The 19,796-nt window shown below is 34.3% G+C and overlaps 1 protein-coding gene across 11 annotated transcripts; it reads right to left on the bottom strand.

Annotated features, from left to right (window-relative positions):
- Nucleotides 1–1,225: 1,225 nt before the first annotated feature.
- On the bottom strand, nucleotides 1,226–19,579 carry LOC105166634 (vacuolar protein sorting-associated protein 53 A). Of its 11 annotated transcripts, none has more exons than XM_088882619.1 (25): nucleotides 19,310–19,578; nucleotides 19,085–19,165; nucleotides 18,427–18,521; nucleotides 15,183–15,239; nucleotides 14,886–15,036; nucleotides 13,879–13,949; nucleotides 11,897–12,021; nucleotides 10,675–10,835; nucleotides 10,435–10,576; nucleotides 9,863–9,926; nucleotides 8,998–9,180; nucleotides 8,848–8,889; nucleotides 8,035–8,139; nucleotides 7,890–7,949; nucleotides 7,182–7,259; nucleotides 5,704–5,811; nucleotides 5,556–5,621; nucleotides 4,906–4,983; nucleotides 4,665–4,798; nucleotides 4,488–4,581; nucleotides 3,821–3,898; nucleotides 3,553–3,615; nucleotides 2,177–2,245; nucleotides 1,993–2,088; nucleotides 1,226–1,722 (listed from the first exon to the last, which is right to left on the bottom strand). In XM_088882619.1, exons 2-25 carry the CDS (start codon nucleotides 19,140–19,142, stop codon nucleotides 1,426–1,428), a joined length of 2,475 nt encoding a protein of 824 aa, XP_088738745.1. In that variant the 5' UTR covers nucleotides 19,143–19,165; nucleotides 19,310–19,578; the 3' UTR covers nucleotides 1,226–1,425. The 11 variants fall into 11 exon arrangements, with proteins under 11 accessions (XP_088738745.1, XP_088738744.1, XP_088738746.1 ...); XM_088882618.1 differs by having other exon boundaries at nucleotides 19,085–19,159; XM_088882620.1 differs by lacking the exon at nucleotides 7,182–7,259 and having other exon boundaries at nucleotides 19,085–19,159; nucleotides 19,310–19,579.
- Nucleotides 19,580–19,796: the final 217 nt, after the last annotated feature.

Below are 19,796 nucleotides of genomic sequence, written 5' to 3'. Positions count from 1 at the left end.
TCAATTTTGATTTTTTTAATATTAAAATTATCAACTAATGTTTTATGTTTAAATTGTTCTATAGCCTTTTTTTGCACAACCAAAACATGCTATGGTACTCCAAAAATTTGTGGGAAATCTTTACATTAAAAAATATTTCAAATTACTTTGATTTGGCATAAACAATTTAGTCATGCCCAAAACATGGACTTGACTTTATCAACATCTTTTTAAAATACTAACAATCGGAATATATTTGATACTCACGTATAATTTAAATTTTTATTATATTTTTTAATTGAATAAAAAAAATAAACAATAAATTAAGTTTGAGTGTGCATAGTCATTACTATAAGTCTATAACTAATGAATTGAAACATATAATTATTTATAAGAAAAAATTAAGTTAAGTAAGAGTATTTTAGGTAATTCACACATAAATCCATACTCTAAGCACCATATTAGATACATTTTTTTCAACCCTACTATATGTTTCGAAAATTATATTTGCTTTCATTCTTGGTTACAAAATTTTCTTTAATTATAGCTAACTTTTAAGTTATATTAGAAGTCGGTGCACATTTGATGCATAGTATAATTAAAGTTTTATTATATTTTTTAATCATGTTTTCTTATTTGTATCCAACGTAAATTTGATGTAGATTATGTATTATTTAACTTGAGGGTAAGACTTATTTATACTATGTAAAAAGGAAAGGCGTTCTATAATTACAAAACATGACATCGCCACACTAATTTTTAAATAGACGATTATGTTCCTAATTAGACAATTTGAAAAATTAATTATAGTTACCTTCTTTTTTCCAAAAGTGACTCTATGTGGTTTTACCACCACTACACCAATTGTTTTGTTTTGTCAATAATATCTTATGTTGGTTACTTTTGCTTTTTTCGTTTTTTTTTAAATGCAATTTGTTAGTTTATAAAAAAATTATTTTTATTTATAATATTTTTTAAAACGTAAAAGATTATTAAGAGAAGAACCAGTTACATAAAGTAAGAACTACTCGAAGATCCTTTACTCTGACACTGATAGCATCTGGGCAAGAAGTATCATAGTTTCTGACAGAAATTACCAGAGGAAGCAAAATATCATGGACATAAATGTTCCTGCAAAACTAGTGCGTTTTTGGTGAGTACAAGTTCTTACAACCGACTAACCAACTATAACTCATTTTGCTATTCTGAGGCTTACTCCAAATTATTGCGATCTTAACATAACACCCATTAATAAGCTTCTGAAATTTGCATATACCTTCTTGCCAAATCAAAAAATCTGCATATCAAAATTGCTCAAGAGAACTCAAAAAATGCACGAGGTTTTCTAACAAGGTTGGGTTGGGGTTGAGTGACTAGAGTTGTGAAAATATTAGAACTATCGAATCTGAATTGCGGAAGGAACAGAATAGAAAACACATCTAGGTTTCATCCGCTGAAAAGCTTCCTGAAAGTACCGTCTTTACGATCTCTGTTAGATGATTCAGTTAAAGCTAGGAATCTCCGGATTCCGGTTGTGGCAGCGCCTCTCCCAAGTGCAGCAGCTCTTGCTACGATATCTTCCTTCAGTGGGATGATTCCAGGAGTAGATGGATTAGCTACAACTGGTGCAACAGTAGTGGTAGCGGCAGCCTGGACGACTGGCTTGATATCTGGTTGATATGTCCCTGCTCCACGTTTGTTGTAATCATCTAGTATGCTTTGCTGGTCAGCCTTTTTGAGGCCCTGGCAATGAGAGTGATAATATTCAATCAATGAGCAGCTGAGTTTGATTTTGACTCTCCATGTATATGATAAAGTCCATTTGGAGTCGAGAGCCATCCGTTTTTTAGTAGAAATAGCAAAGAAATGTCTTGACCCAAAATTTATTAGAGTAAGAATTGAGACCTTTCATATATGCATATATAAGCCATCATATACCAAAACGAATTTATTATGAATTTCCAATTCAAAGAAATAAAAAGAACAAATTCAAGATGGTGGTTAAGGACAAACCTTTAGATCCAGAATTCGCTGGAATTCTGAAGGTGTACCTTCAGGCAGCAGAGCACTATATGTATCTGCCACAGAGTCAACTGGGGACAAAATAACCTGCATAACAAGTAAGGGAATATGTCCAGAAGGAAAGATATAGAAGTGCATTTTTATGGGAAAGTTTTGGTGTAAAGTTCAATCAGACCTTTAGTAATGCTTCAGCTTTGCTCATTTCACTACTTACAAATTTTGAGTAGCCAGCATCTGCCGGTTTCTGTTCACAAAACCAAAATAACGGGGTAGTTATGGCATTTATCTCGTGGAAGTGAGAAAGGGGACACCATAAGTTACAACCTTCTAAGATTGAATTTCTGGTCCACACATACCAGAATAGCTTCTGTTGATCGTTTCTTTTTAGATTTCCTTCAGACTACCACACTACTTTAATAGGATTGTTTGAACTTAATTTGTAGTTTGAGAACTATAGCCAACATAGATAATGGAAATATTCTACAAAAATTACAACTAGCATTATGATATTCAGATGCAAATATAGCATAGCTGTTATGTTTTTTAATATCTATGGTGGGAATGCACCATCTAACAAGCTACAGCTGCATATTGAATATTAAGATTGTCTCGCCACATTTCACATGTGAATCAGAAAATGTTTGCATACACGTGCATTGAAATGTGGAAGTAGCATGTAAAAGGGACACTTATATATCGTTATCCACAGATGCAATATGCGCGCTTTCGGAGCAAAAGTTTTATTTTCCAACGAAGATTATCATGCATTTTGCAGTTGAAGCCATGCTCGCATTCGTTAACTAGCTCCCAAAATCTAAAAAAGAGGAACCTCAAGATTATTAGCCAGTTTCCAGTTGAAACCATGTTCACAGTTTTCACTTGCTTGCAGTCCCAACACTGTTAAGCTAATCTGTGAAGAATACACCAATATGTCATCCAACTGCTGGCAGTTGGAGCCATTTGTGTATTTTTAATAGCACACAGACTCTAAAGAAGGGGAAAACTCAAGATTATTGGGCATGTAACATTGGATGCCATTTCCTTAGTTTTAACTAGCTCATGGTCCCCAACACAGGAAGCTACTTTTGTGAAGAGTACACCATTATGTGATCCAACTCATGCCAGCTGGAGTTATTTGCTTATTCATAACTAGCCTGCAGATCCTAAAAAAGGAGTAGCACCATTAAATCCATATGTGACTATGATTTGTACTTTTTCCAACAAAGTAATTCTGAAAAAACATCTATAGCAAATGATCCTCAATATGCTAATTGTATATATAGGGAAAATCACCTAAGGTCAGCTAATTGATCCTTGTTCAAGCTACGCAGGAATATGTACTAAGACTTGCTGTATGGATTGACAAGCACTGATAATTTCCATCTTATATTTGCAGGTATGGGAAATGTGCAACTCAGATCAACTTAATGCTCCACATGCTTGTAAATAAGACAAATGAAAGAAGATGCAAAAAGCCAGAATAAGTACACAGATTCTCTATACTATTTGATGATGTCTAGTTCCTGCAATCCAGTAGAGGTGCAAACATACCTGTTTTCCAAGGGAAGGAATATCCAGAAGAATTGTTTTTACAGCCTGTGTATCCAATAACATCTGCAAATTGCAAAATACTTGAGCTTTACATAAATAATATATGTAATGTATTTATACCAGCACAATTTCTATAATATTCGAAAAACAATATAATTATTGGAAATATTTGTAAGCAATAAAGTTTCTGCTGATTGAATTGCAATGTTATCATGTTAACTTTTACATAACAAATGTTAAGACACAGAAGAGTTAACAAACTAAATACTTGTTGTGCTCCTGTTTCCGATATGTGCTTGCATTTGAATATATTGAGGAAAAAGCGAGGACCAAGATTTGATGCAAGCTGCAAAGATCGGAAAGTATGAGTATTTGATGAAGACAAAATAATAAATAAGTTTACAAAATGTAAGAATGTCTCCTCTGGATTATTGCAGATAGTATAATTTTTCAAGAGTACATTTACATGCCCCTGGGCCACAAACCCGACCATATGCTTTAGATAGTTGATTCACTCTAACAGCACACCAGATATTTGGTGAGAGATCGTGCTTCACCCTCTCAGACCTTCTGTCTCATGAGCAAAAGAAAGCATATACAAATATGACTAATATAGATCAAACAGGCAATAAATTTAGATGGAACCCAGCAAATGAAGCAAAAACAAGAATAACCAAAAGCAAGTTATACCAAGGTTTTGGCACACATGTATGTTGCCTGGAGTAACCAGCCACTAAATGTGTTCATCTCTCTTATCATTTTATCCAAAGGGTCAATGTCACGGTCGACAGTCATGTTTACTAATGTTCACTGGGATACAACCATATGTATACAAATATAAATAGTGAGAAGACCAAACAATTTCATAGGTAATAAATTTGCATTAATATGCAAGATAAGAAGTGGACAAACTTGAAATCTACTAACATATTTACCTTGTCAAGAAAGAACTGAAAATATATAGCTGAAAGAAGGCTTCCAAGTACAGGAATGCTAGCAGTCAGAATTGTATTTATGCCATTCACATACCTGACAGGAATGCCGAAAAAGTCAAAAACAAAATGGGCATATTAAGATGTTCAGTGGTTAACATATTCATAAAGTCATCTTACGCGGACTGGTCACCGACACTTTCCAGCGTGCCCCAAGGAACACGTGTCATTGCAACCATTTCGGTGTCAAATTTAGTTTCTATACCATGCACGAGAGTTATCAATGCTTTTGTTATAACCGCTGAGAACTCATCCTGCAAAATACAGTAGTAACACGAAACATAGGTCGTTGAAATACAGAGGAAAGCGGGGGAAAGAGGACCCAGCAAGAATTGTCTTAGAAGTATGCAAAATGCACTACCTGTACTTCAGACATATCAATCTTGTCCGCAAATTGAGGATCAACTATTTTAGACACATTTTCGGCCAATTCACCTGACTAAAGACATAAAGTGGGGGTTGCTTGAACAAGAGAAAAATGAAGAAATGAAAGTTCAGAAATAAGAAAATTGCAGAAAAAGGACAAACACTAGTACCAAATGTATTGTCATCACATCATCTCAGTACTTTATTTTATATATGAAATCTTACATAAACAAGACTCCAGATGCGGCGGATATGATGTGCCATGAGTCACACAGACACCAGCCTCTTAGTCAATCAGAGATGCTACAAAAATTTAGATTCTTTCTAACACAAAAGATATTTAAAGGTCATATGGCGACCAACAAGTATTTGCTTCATTTTAAGTCGGATAAAAATCCCTGACGCCACCTGTAGTCTCAATCATCCAACAGACCCATCATACATTTGCTACAATCTGGTCATTTTGAGAGATAAGTGGAGTATCAGACAACATACACAGGACATCTCCCACCACTCTTTGGCAAGATTAAAGATTTTAATTTATGTCAACACTAATCATTCTCTATGTTTCTTTTAAAACCAAACTACATTGCATATAATTGAAATCCAATTTGATCACTACAGATAAACGAATTAAAAACCAACCGTCTTCTGGCAATACTCAGCTGTGTTGACAATATAACAGATCAAACGTTCATCCCGGTCAGATGTCTGCAAAATATTGCCAGTTAGGGGATAAGCACAAAAAACATAATTGTGTAGTAACAACCTAATCTAAAAGAGGAAGTAGTACTTTAATTTGACCATCCATTCCAGTAGCAGCTGCTACAATCCCTGTGCCACCCTTAGGCAGTCTACCAAAAAGCTTTGTGGCATATGCTTTAAGAATCCTTTCAAATACCTATTTTCAGGAATATGGAGTTTTAGAGGACATATAATGGATCTCTGTGATGGAAAACCTATTTATAGAAGCTTGACTTAAATGACATAAAATGGGGTTTCATAATCCAGTCTAGACTAACTGTTTCCAGAACAAAAGCAGAATCATACAGTGCCTAGGCATTTGCATCGCAATTTAATCCCACAATGTTAAGGAGGTAAAAGTTCATCATACTTTCAAGGCAATCAGGCAAGAACAGTGAAACAGTGCCAATATCAGTAAGTGAGAGGTTAAAATTTGGTCAGTTTTGCCTCTAATTATTTCATTTTTCAAGTTGAATAAAAGTTACAAGTATATGGATAAGTTTGCATTTACTATGTGACTCTGTTAGTATCAGATTGTTGCTCAGTTGATTCTTCTGACAAGATTATAATTTCTCCAATGGAATTATTGTGTGAAGACATAGAATAAGTACCTCATTACAGAATGACAGATAATAACAGCATATAGAGAAATTTTAATATCGAGGACTTTGCAATTAAGGGCAACCAAAAATCAAACAGCAACATGCTGCAGAAGATACATGACCTGCCCAGCTATTAGAATCTTTCTTCTTTAGTCGAGGGTCACACTTGCCTTTCTGACATGGAGAAACCGTTGTGAAACTTTAAACATAGATTTTTGGTTCCAATCTCCTGAGTCGGAGCATCTTTAGTGTAAGATATCAAACTGTCGGAAGATTGTTGTAATTCCAGATCCTTGGGATTGTAGTATCTGCATATATTCTCTTTATTTTGTATGATGTAGTTTGATTTTATTTCCTTTTCTATACTAGGTGACTAGCTAGGACATATTTCTTGTACATATATTGATACTCTCTGTGTATGAATGAAAGATGTGTGATAGTTTTCCTTTCTCAGATTCTTTCTCATTTCAGAAGCATTTGTACATTGAGCAGTAACATTCATTTACGGACCACATGTACTCATGTTGATCTCACAAATATAGTTATTCAGGCAGTGCATTGTATATTAATTTCACCAAGAGTGTTAACATTCTTTACTCCTCATTCTTTTCTTTTCCTCCTCCTTTTCTTTTGGCAATGTATATGTTGGCTGAAATTTTTGTCAAGAATCCGGAATGAGGACACTAACTGAAGAAAAAATGGAGCTTGTGAAGAGTCCGGTATTACAAAATTTTAAAATTTTCAACTAATTCAATTAAATGCAGATCAATGATAAAACCTAAAAAGAATCCAACTGACGATAGGTTTCAGGACAACCAAGGTCTTCAAAATTAGAAAGTAGGCTCCTAAATCAGAAATGAACAACCTAATAGAAGTAAATATCTGCTTCAGGCCAGGGAATAATAATCAAAATGGGAAACCACACCTTGAACAAATTAAAGAGTGTCTGGCTTTTTGTTAAAGCACTGCATCTCTTTAAACTCCTTCTGATAATCAAAAAGACCTTCATAAACAAGCAAGGACTTAGTACAAGCGATATTTTAACAACTTACTAAAGTGCAAAAACAATAAGAAAATGATGAATATTACAAAAATGACATTTTCAAAATGAAGATCAGATTTGATACTACATGGCAAGGAGGAATTTAGTGTACTAAGGGTGCCACATAAATCACAGGAGAACAAGAAACAGGACCGTTATAGCTCACATATTTGAACTGATTTGATAAAATGCAATTGTGCTTGTAATTCTTTAATACCAAAATTAAATGCCCAATCAAGCCTTCAGCGGTGAGATAAAATTGTACGCCAAGTAAAGAGAGATTCTGGCACCTCAAAAAACATGGAAATATTTCCTCCACAGTCTGCCATCATTTGCTTAAGATAAGAGAAAAGGAATAGGTGCTTCAGAAAAGAAAATTAAGCCAGCAGTTACGATACATTTCCTCATCCTCCTCTTCAACCATATTGTACCCTCTTGTTTGGGAAAAGTACAGAAGCAATATACATTCCATAAAAACACATAGGAGAATATTACTAAGCATATGCATTCACATACTTGAATAACTAACAAGTGCTTGTTATCTTCTTGCTATTTACAAACAGATTTCCACTATGTTTTTCATTTCTATACCTGAATGCTGCTAGATAAAATGTTAGTTTGACTTCCGTCTTCAACATCCCATGTTTCTTCCTGAAATAATGAGATATAAATGCATGTCGTGCAGGAGATCCCAATTCCACTTACAAGTTGATAAAAAGAATTGGATGCTCCAAACCTGTACAAGTTTCTCCAAGTGCTCCATAAGAGTCTTCTCTTCGAGTTCCACATATACCATCAAGTAAGGTTCAAAGCATGATGAGATTATTCCTCGAAAATTGAACTGCCACATAGATCAAGCACACCATTACAGGATAAAGTGCAGGCACTTCATTTTTCAGGTTGCATCTAGTATGAGAATCAAGCTACGGGCTTAAATGAGAAGGATCTAAGTGTTAAAGTAAACTGTTCAAAGAATCAATAATACAATCAATTTCTCACCTACTGTCCCATAACTTATTTAAAATAACAGTGTTTAAGTTAACTTGGAAAGATATGATAAATCAAAATTTTCAAGAGCATTCAACTATTGACTTGTAAAAACACATCTCAGTTAAAACTTCTGACTTTATTTTCTTTTTTCCAAATTGACATTCCAATAAATCATTTTCTTTTTCAATCTTTTAACAAGCAAAGCACCTGAAAATAGATTCAGTTATTAAGATTTAATCAAAAATAATAACTGAGCATGCCTTGACATGCAGAAGTTCAGTTACTAGAAGCAAAACAAACCATGATTTTTAGAAATTACTGCCCATGAACTTGTGCATGAATATCATTTGCAGATTCTAACTCATTTCAAACAAGGAAGCAAGATTTGTATTGCCTATTTATCTAATGAAACTGAACGTAATCCTTATATCGGGAAAAAATTTAGAAAAAGGGGGGAGGGGGAGGGGGAGGGGGAGGGGAAAGAATTTATTGTAGAATTACTAAGAAAGGTGGCTGATGAATGAGTTGCTAGTTGGAACATCCAGGTAAAGGAATTTACCCCGGCACCAGGCACTGACAAATCTTTGTGCTCATTTTGCTCCTGACAAGGGAAAGAAGTATCTCAGAAGTCAGAAAGTAACATGATGCAGCCAATTATAAATCGGACTTGTGTATGCATCAACTAACTCAAGTAATTGCAGATTCATGCCTCGTTCTCATTTGTACGATTTGCAGCAAGCTTTTTCTCATATTTCTTTCGAATGTCTGAAACAGCCTGATTGCTATTTTCAGTATTACTTTCCCCGACATCATTTCCTGATTCTCTGCTACCATTTCCAGCACCAAATTTCTCTGCTAATTCTTCCTCAAATTCCAGAGTCCGTTGCAATGCCTGGAAGCATGCATCAATATTAGAAGGATCGAAAAAGTGAAACTGGTAAAAGATATAGCTATATCAGGTGAAAAATACTCTTATTAATTTATTTAACGTGAAATTATTTGATGATGCTCCATTGACAGAGGGCTTAACATGCAAAGACACAGAGAAACTAAGAAACCATAGATTTCAGTATCTCATCAGTGTTTGCACGGAAAGAGGCTGACAGGGGTAACTAAAACAATTAGTTTCTACCTAAGTCTGTATTACTGATCGAGGAGCACATAGGCAAACAGGCAGAAAATTCTGTAACTGCTACCAGATATAAACAGAAAGGAAATAAAAACCCACGAAGGGGTAAAAGTAAAAGGAGCATCTAAATACATAAACACAGAAAAGCACAGAAGAGGCAATGAGTTTGACCTCAACTGTTGAGACTTGCGATAATACATCTCCGGGGAAGTCGATGTATAAGTGGACAAAAGGAAAAGTGCCTGCTTACACACTGATGGTTTTTACCATCCTGAGGATGACTTCGTGCAACAAAGTATTCAAACAGAAACCTTTTTCTTTTAATTTCATTTTTATCACGCACACATCCAATGGAATATGGGTTTCAAACCCAACACCTCAACTAGGAAATACCAGTTCCTCAACCATTGGGGTATCCCTGTGGGACTATTCAAAGAAAACTTACCAACAATAATGTCCCAACATCCGGCTTTTCGTTAAGATTGCTGAGGGTCTCCTCAAGTTGTGTCCTGGAATACAGAGAAAGTGACGCTAATTTATCATTATGGAAAAGATTATAAGAAATCTTACAGCATATCTTATTAATGTAACATGATTGGTTTCTGTTATGTCTCCTTAGGAGCCAGAATAAAAAATTCAGCAAATCCTTTGATACCAAGATTTATTCTATGAATTCAACGTAAAAAATGGTCATGAATATAATTTGTCTAGGAGGGGGTGAAAAAGCCAACTAGCAAAGGCAGCAGCCACACAGGATTGCAGATAAAAAACAAAGTGGTTTCAACAGGGTTTTGATGCCAAAGCACATTTCTGAGTTTGCTGATACAGCAAACAAACCATAAATAAATTGATAATCTGTGATGATTTCACCAAATTTACTATCACAGTGATGAAAGCATAAGAAACAGTTTAATGGTTTCAATTTAATCACTGTTTCAAAATCTAAAAACTGAAAATGAAAACACAAACAATAGGCCCGCTTTCACATATAAACTCAATCAGAGGTAAGTCACCAACCTTGTCAACTTGCAGAACTGGATGCACAGCAGATAGGGAACATGCCAGGAAGGTGGGAAAATTTTCCAAATCTCTTCATTGGTCCTCAGTCGACGCTTGATCCAAGCATACCTTCTTTCTGTTTTATCCAGCTTTGCTAGTTCTGTGAACAGTAGAATATACTAAAATTTCAAGTTCTTAATCAAATTCAACTTCAGAAATTGCTGACACCAATAACCAAAACCAAGAAACCAGATGTACCTGCTCCCTCAAAAATTTGTTGATATGAAGTAAGTTCCCTGCTGCAAAAATTCTTTACTGAGTCTTCCCTGACTGATGGCTCCAAAGCATCAACAAGTAGGCATGCATCTGATAGCTGCTGTAGATAATTAGCTTCTTCGGTCTCTTTCCCTGTACCTAAGCTATAGACAAAGAATAGATAGCGAGGAAACTTAATAAAATAACAGACAAATAAATGGGAAAAAGTAAAGACAAAACATGAGGAACATGGCACATCTCACACTAGGAGAAACTCAACCCAAATTAAGCAAAGCATTAACCACTACAAGCACACCATATTAAATATAGAAAACCATGAGATGCTTTTTCTGAACTACCTCAGGGAAAAACAATCTGATATAAGAGAATTTTAGAACGAGATTTGCCCAATGTCAGACATTCATCCATAATATTGAAAAGTGAATCATGAATAAGTGAAGAAAAATGTATATGAGAAAGAGAAGGATTTAAAAAGTTGCCACATGTCATACTCCGGTGAGCACATGCCCAGTGCTCAAGAAACAAAGAAGTAACACGTCACTTCTTGTTCTAATATGTATTTGGGTGTCTAAACATTTTCTTGTTGCTGGTTATCTGGTATGAACACATATTAAGAGATAATAGCACCAGAGGCTTAAGTATAATAAGGGTATTATGGACAATTCCGTCAGCTGCTCCTCCTGCATCCTTGCAGGAGCCGCTTTGAATCACATAGGGAAAAAAGCAAATACTCATAGCACAATAGAGAAGTTCTGGGTAGAATTAAATATGCTAGTTGCTAATAATATTATTTCAGACTCCCAAGGACAAGTTTGTTTCCATGTAATATTAAGTAAAAAAATCAACCCACACCAACAATGTATACATCCAAATAAAGTTTTAGGCATGCTAATATGGACCCGGACGAGGACGTCACTAAAAACTCAAAAAACAAGAAATGCACTCGATGCTGAGAATGCTTGTCATTGATGGATCCCAATATAGAGAAAGTTGCTATAATATTTAATTTGTTCTCCTATCTCACGTCTTCCAACAGATCAAACATTACCAATTGCATATAACTGTGCAGAGAGAAAGAATATTTGACTGGCAGTGTTGGGCTCTTACAGAACACATATGTAGCAGCAATTAGCTAATTCACATATGTGCAGGAAACAGCATGATACATGACATAAAGCAACACATACAAACAGCATTTACACACCTAGAGAAATCTGAAAACACGTGTGACTTCAGAATTCGTTTGATGCTCTTAAACCTGTCCTTAAGCTCTGTGATCTTTGGATTATCTCTGAAAGCATCAAAATGGCTGCATAACTGGTTGACAGCCTGAAATGTAGGCGTCAAGCCATATTATGGAAATGACATGACTGAGCAAAATATCCATATATAGACAACAACCAATAAGACCGAGCAAGGTTTCAATTTCTACGACTGGCCATTTGGATGTATAACTACATAAAGAGCCAAAAAGGAATTGCTAATTTGCCAGAGATGTTCATTGAAACAAAAATAGTATCTTAATTAATTGAAAATTATACTTATCCCTCTAAGAAATATTGAACCTGAGAGCAACTGAAAGACAACTATAACCAATAGAAAATGAAACAAAATCCCAATATCTTCTACTTTTGTAGAGTACGCCACATATTAAACAACTGACAAGAAATTAAATGCCGCTACAAATCCTTTTAATTTGATGGGAGGGATAACACAGAAATATACAGCTGCGAGGGTCATAAACATGTTCGTATTTAAAAAGTGGAAATTGAATATGAAATTACCATTTGCAGTTGAAGAAAACCAAGACAGATGAACAGAAGATAACAAATACAAGCATCTTGAACTCTCTATGTAATATGCATTTTATTCAAACAAAAGGTCTTATGGTACCAAAATGAAAATGTTTTTATAGTGTAAGTAAACCAGTATGACCAATTCATACATTAAAGAAAAATGTTAGCTGTGGTAAAATCATTCGTAATTCTAGCTGTGAAAAACCAGTGTGTTGGATAACAAAATACACTTCATTCTGATCTTTTCAATAAAAATAGGGAAAAAAGGCAAGGTTCCTAGAAAAAATTCTATATCATGCTAATCATTGTATAACTGAAAATTTGTCTCCAGTTACTTGATAGCAACATGACAAGACTTCTCAGCAAACTTGCAGTTAATTATGCACAAAAAACAAATAGTTGAATATTGAAACTTTATCAGTGACTATGTTTGGAGTCTTTAAACACAATTTCATAGACCCAATGACAATATTGTATTATATAGCCAGGATATCTGTTTTAAATTTAGTTTGTATTTGTACTGATCAATTATGCAATAGTAGGAAAAAAGGAAAAGGATAATGTCTATCAACACACTTCAACCATGTTTAATCTTTCTATGTATCACCATACCAAAATCTAACTTTTGACAACTTATATATGATGAACTTCGAAAATGCCTTTTTAAGAAAGCTCTAAATTATTTATAAAATTCAATTTCATATCTTTAATGTCTTTGAAATCTATCAGTAGTTTTTTCAATTGGGAAAAACAAATGAAAAGTGAACAAGGCAAGATAATATCATGCATCATATCCAAAAAGGTCATTGCTAAAGCCTCCGCCAACTAGAGATTATCTTTTAATAATGTTAATTAATGTTCGCCATATCACGTTAGATTTTCACAACAGCTCATATTATCATTGGAATTTGCTAAAGTATAGCAATTTTATTAGAATTTGAAGAATAAATAGTTGAGTGCCTGTCGCATTGAGCACATTTGTTTGGTGATAAGAAGCAGCATAATAATACATACGATTCATCTCTTCACATTCTTATGATAATAATTTTTGTTTCACTTGATAATCAATTAATTAATCAAGAGACAATTCCAACTTCCCGAACGGAAAATATACATTCAGATCTAGACATCCTAAGAAGGGATCACAATTAACTCCTTCCTTTCTCCACCGAAAACCCTATACCTTGAAAAGAAGTTGAGATATTTTACATGAGATTGAAAACACTAGTATAATTTTATGAACATATTGCACAAATGGGGATGCCCTTAATACCAAAAATTTTGAGCGCTTGCTTAAGAGCTGAGATCCATGAAAATAAATGTATGATAAGCATCTAATCTATGACTACAAAATAAAATACATGCAAGCTCTCTAACAGTTATTTATTACCTCAAGCTGTGCAGCTGCCTCCTTGTACTGTCTTTTAGAAGCCATAACTTGGAGTTGTTCGACAGCAGAGACTGTCATAAAACAAGAGAGATTGCATTATTTTTTTCTTAAATCAGATAAAAAGACATAAATGATCGATTAAGAAGTCACATCTTTACATCTCTTTCAATAACTTACGGCAAGCATGCTTCTCACTACAAACGAGCAAAACAAAACGTGCTGATTTGTTGGACATTTCAAAAACACTCAATAGAAAGTAAAGTTTACAAAACACTGCCCTCATGCTAGAGTATTAAACTCAACTTTCCTACAGTTGACGAAAAACTGATAGCACTTTATACATATCCTTTATAAAGATAACAATAGCCCTAAAGACTTCCAAAGGAACTATAATATATAAGAAAATAACATGGAAAAAGGATTGGGCAAATATTATTTGAGATTGCAAAAAGTATACAAATAATGGGATACCTTAGAGAAAACTTGATAGCTGAAAAGAAAATAAAGGTGTAAGGAAGATGGCAAAAAGCATGTCCGCTACAATTCATCTCACAGACATACAACAACACCATGGTTTACAAAAAGAAAGTTAATGCTATCTTGACTTGTTGACCTAATTAATTGTGAATGCAATAGATTATGGAGTTCTCCTTCATTGATATCCAAGTAGTCGTCTAACCACCCAAAGTCCATCAAAAACTTGGGTGTCAGAAAACAGCAATCAGATAACCACTATCTATGTTGAAGCCCTTTGAACATTGATTCTGGTAGTCCAAAAGTACCAAGAGAAGAAAAGGACTACGGCAATATATATACCATAAGGAAATGAATTAGCAAACGTTCAACAAATTCTTTTATCATCTGGAACTAAATAGCAATTGTTCGAGAATCAAAGTCAATAGGCAAGCCAAAGCTCATCCCGAAAACAGTACGCCTCACAAACCTAAATGCAACAAGAATAAAGGAGCCAAGATGAACTCTAGAGAATCAAGAGTAAAATGGCTAACCCAGCATGGTAAGACGATGAAGAGCAGTAATTGTTGTAGTTATATGCTTCTTTGCAAAATCCAGTTTCTTAATATCACGGCATATTTCCTGAACCATTGTTTCACTTTGCTCTGCTTTTGTTTTTATTTCTTGGATCTTAAAAATAAGTTCCTGGTTCAAATGGTAAAAACAAATTAACTAAATAGCAGCAATACAGAATCAAAAGATATTGGAACCAAATCAAAGGAAGATAAAGACGCATACACAAGGAACCAAACTTCTTCAAGGAAATTAAATCAACAAAAGAATGAACGAACCTGAACAGCATGAGTAGCTGATGCAAGATTCTCCCGGGCCTTGGTTCCTGAGTTACTCTTTTAAGAGATAAGGCAACCAAACAAGCCATTAAAGGAAAGCATCATTAAATAATAAAAGTAACAACAACTATGTTGATATGGAGAAATAATTCATTGATATCGACCAAAAGTGACTAAAATTATACATATCAACCAAGATCCACCATAATTAAAAATCTAAGCTCGCCTGCTCATCGTATCTAGAAAACAATATAGTAAACAAACATAACTGAAAGAAGAAAGATTCCTAAGAGATGTGACAACCATCTCCATATAAAGACAATTGCATGGAGCAACTGAATCTCGTTTCGTTACACATGAAGTCTAATGAAACCCACCCAGTTTTAAAAAATGTGATAATTATCACAACAGCAGTGAGAAAGAAGTGATCAACAACCATAACTACATGGAATTCTTTAATATAAACATGCCTATGCAGCAAAGCATACTACTCCATGTTAATTTGCCTAACATAAGTGAGGAGTAAGAAGGGACTGACAGAGACTTATTCAAGAATTTGATATCTTCCACTTTCTTAAAGAGATTTACATAATTCATCTGTTTATTGACCTTAATAAATTGAACAATAAACAGAACTTTTGAAACTGAATAGCATGAATAAATGGCTAAATCAGACGAATCATGGTTCATAACTATTTTCATACAAAATCCGGATATTCAAATGTTATATTTTTCGTTTGAGAGATTGCTTTATGATCAGTAATGTAGTTAGTATAAGTGGACGATGCTCTCTTTAACATAGATCTAGAAATTACAAAATTAACTCTCTAGTGGTAGAACTTGGCTTGTTTAATCTTTCTAAATACCCATAGAGAAACTTCAACTGAGCTTGAACAACTTGACTAATTTAAACATTTACTTGATGGATATCAAGTAAATGAGTTGAGCATGAACCAAACCCATAGTTGTTAAGGAGCATGATGGAGAATGCCATGGTGCGGCGCTCTCCCTTTTTGTAGCATAACATATTTGCAAAAATAATCATATGTTTATACCATTAGTAGTTTTACCAAAATCAGCAACCTCAACATTAGGTTTTTAACTTTTTAGCCAAAATTTTCAAGAAAAAGTCAAATTTAGAAGTTTAGCAAAAAGAATTACAAATTTATTTACTTAGGCAAAAATTTACATTGTAGGAAGAAACATGAGTTATGGCATTAAACGATAACAATATACTACATCATAATAATAAAGTAGTCAACAATTTACTGAAGATACAAGGAAAAAAACACACAAAAAAATAAGACAAATAAGAGGTGGAACTGTAGCCTTTGACATAAAAGAAAAGAAAAAGTACAAGAAAGGAGAGAATACTGTAGCATCCGGGAAGAGAGAAAACAAAAAAGAATAGATGAAAGAAACAAGAAATAACAAAGAAGAAGACATCAGTTGAAGAGGTGGGAGAAAAAAGTTACTGCAAGAGAGAAACTAGGGGAAGTTACACTTTTCATTCTCAAACTTCACGCTAATTCGATGTTGGTTGTCAAACAAAAGAAATGGCCCGAAACACAGTCGTGTTGGAGAACACACCTAGAACACGGCCTGGGTGTGTTCTCCTCAGCTCATGTTGCAATCATGCTTTTTTCTTATCTCCACTGTCAACATGAATTGCAAATACATTACGGAACTCCTAAACCATGGATGTAACAAATTTATCAACAAATCAATTAAAAATGAAATACCAAATTAAAATCAATTGACTCCTCGACTAAGTTTCATTTTCTTATAATTTATCACATCATGTTCCAAATTGTTAATTCTTCTCAGCAAATCTAAGATTGATCATCTTTAATCTCTCACATATTTCATTATCTAACCATTGGAATAAGCTACGATAGCTTTTCTTTTGTTTCATTTTTAGAAAATAAAAATTCAATCTACCCAATAATTCATAATTCACATTAGAAAACCAGAAAAAACACACACACACACACATATATATAGGGTGAATAACAATTTATCCCCTCAGTGATATTGAAAATGGGCATATTACCCCTCTATGAAAAAATTATAGCAATTTACCCTCCTGTACTTTTTAAAATAAAGCAATTTACCTCCTTATATATGGAGGTAAATTGTTTCATTATAGGGCGGTAAATTGTTGTATTTTAAAAAATATAGGGAGGAAAATCGCTATTTATTTTTTCATAAGGGGGTAATTTGCTCATTTTCAATATCAAAAGGGGATTGCTTGCGTTTTTCCCTATATATATATGTATATATCAAGCAACTTACCCCATAATTTGGGCAAACTCATTGTTTGCTGTTGGTGACCTTTGCCATTCAAGAAGGAATAACTCATGACTGCTTCTTGTTTTTCTTCCCATGGTTGTTCTTCTTGGTGATTTGTTGCAAAATGATGAAGAAATCTGGTTGTTCTTCTTGGTGATTATTTTGTACATTGTTGCAGTTAATTTCATAGTTTAGGAGTGCACTGGTGAATTTTCAGTTGGTGTTGATAATGAAAGTTAGAAAGAAACAAGGCATGCCATGTTCTCCAACACGGCTGTCTTCCTCTCAGTCAATTTTTTTTCAGGTCCATTTTAACAAGCTCTTAAATAAAAGAATCAATTTCATCAAAAAATCCAACATTTGAGGACAAAATTGTTTGAGAACCAACATTGAATTAGTGGTAAAGTTTGAGGACGAAATGTGTAATTATCCACAAGAAACTAGCATAGATTTGGGTTTATTTTTTTATAAAAATCCCAGGCCAGGCTTTTTAAGGCTAGGCAAGCCATGAGCACCATGGCGTGCCCAGTGCCCCACAAAAATGCACCTTGCCTTTCGCATCATGGCACGCTCCATAACGTGCCATTTATAACTATCACCAAACACATACTCTTTACAAGCTTTGATTTGTAAGCTTAAGTTCTATCCACTAGAGGTAAGATCTTGAGTGAGCTATCCAATCCATAGAAACCTAGTATAAGAAACTAAGTTATATGATATACACTAATATGGCCTCTTGCTTCAGTTCACCTTAAAAAGGGGCAAGCCAAAAGCAGCAAACTATTCCCTATATTCAACCAGCATCTTTCTCAACGTGATTAGAAACTCCAGATGCAATAACCAATTAAAGGGGGTGACCTATATAAAAATTAATCATGTGAAGCACAACTATAGCAAATGTTCAGTTTTAATAATTAAACCCATACAGAAACCCATAAAAAGATATTCCAACCTGCTGACGAACAGCTGTTAAAATTTCAGCATCCACTTTACGAACTTCACTGTGTATTTTCTGCATAAGTGGCTCAACACCAGACAGAGAGGCCTCTGCATGTAAACCGTCTTTCGCATTGTCAATAAACAAACTTGCAAATACTAATTTAACCAACGTTTGAAGGTTCAAGAAACAATTTCAAGCATAATGTAAAGACAAATTCTTAAGCTTCACACAGCCCAAACCTTTATTCATATATCACTTAGAGAATATTTGACGGGGCTCATTCTATTGCAATTCATATAAATTCTTTTTCAGCATACTAAGTGCTTCGTGGCTTGGGCTTCTTCACTGAACTAAAAGAACATTGTAACAGTTCTGAATTTTCTTGCAACAAGTTCTCCAAATATATGGAAAGTATGTCAAATCCTAATATTCCAAGTTCGACAACCTTAAAGGCAATGAGACTCCTAAATCTCCAATCATAATCAAATTATATGATAACTGCATGAGGACTGGAGCCAGTAACAACAAAAAACAAATTACTGTTGAATATATCACAGTATAGACACGCATGCAGAAACATGCCTATAAATCAAACTTATCGTAAACTACAATTGATATGAATTTTACACAACCATCATCCATAACATAGCAATGAGCACGTAAATCATACCTGTAGGGAACATCTGATTGATGTAATCTAAAGCACTCTGCTTGTCAGCCGCCGCCATTATCCGTAATCCAAAAGCTGAAACTAAGAAAACAAATACATAAAAAAAATCCACCAAACACGCCAGGATAAACTCAGCATTGGATCCCAGTCATGCATTTAATCCTCGAAATTACTGAATTAGTCAAAAGAAAATAAAAAATCGTGTCGCGTCGTCTCTCATTTTACCTTGTGAATTTCTCAGTAGGTTCACTTCAGTTGCGCAGTTTCAACACGCTGATAATCTAACTTTTCCGCTGCCGAAATCCGAACTGCCGACGAGAAGAATGAACGCCTTTTCAATTGGCATCAACAGCGAATATTGAGCGAGTTTGATGGCAAACGGGTCGGATCCGTGGAGAGCTAATCTTCGGATCTGGGTCGGAACTGACTGGTTATAGCTGTTGGAGTAGTTAATGATGCGCTCAACCAACGGTGGGAATTTCCAATTATCAATCATATTTCTTTGTCTTTAGGAATAATTAAACTCTCTTTCTCCGAGATTTGTTATATACACTCGTCTTGTTTAAAAATTATATTTAATACATCTAAAATTTATTTTTATTTAATAAATAGATTATTTTATTAGTCATAATTTACTTAATTTATTGATATTATTAAAAATAATTTATGGGGACGGTCCAAAAAAAATTGGTCCAAGATGAAGTACCAAGCC

Source organism: Sesamum indicum, linkage group LG7 (assembly GCF_026168435.1).
Source record: "Sesamum indicum cultivar Baizhima isolate 11 linkage group LG7, ASM2616843v1, whole genome shotgun sequence".
NCBI classification, from domain to species: Eukaryota; Viridiplantae; Streptophyta; class Magnoliopsida; order Lamiales; family Pedaliaceae; genus Sesamum; species Sesamum indicum.
Note: the sequence above shows the minus strand (reverse complement) of the source record. Positions and strands in the feature narration are given on the sequence as shown.

What these genes read in the sequence shown, in the direction of transcription:
- LOC105166634 (XM_088882619.1), bottom strand. Translation starts at nt 19,142, where the DNA reads ATGGCGGCGGCTGACAAGCAGAGTGCTTTAGATTACATCAATCAGATG. An exon ending in ATGTTGGGACATTATTGTTG is followed by an intron (nt 9,181 to 9,862) that starts GTAAGTTTTCTT and finishes GCATGCTTCCAG; the next exon opens with GCATTGCAACGGACTCTGGA. An exon ending in TTCCTTCCCTTGGAAAACAG is followed by an intron (nt 2,246 to 3,552) that starts GTATGTTTGCAC and finishes TTTTGTGAACAG; the next exon opens with AAACCGGCAGATGCTGGCTA.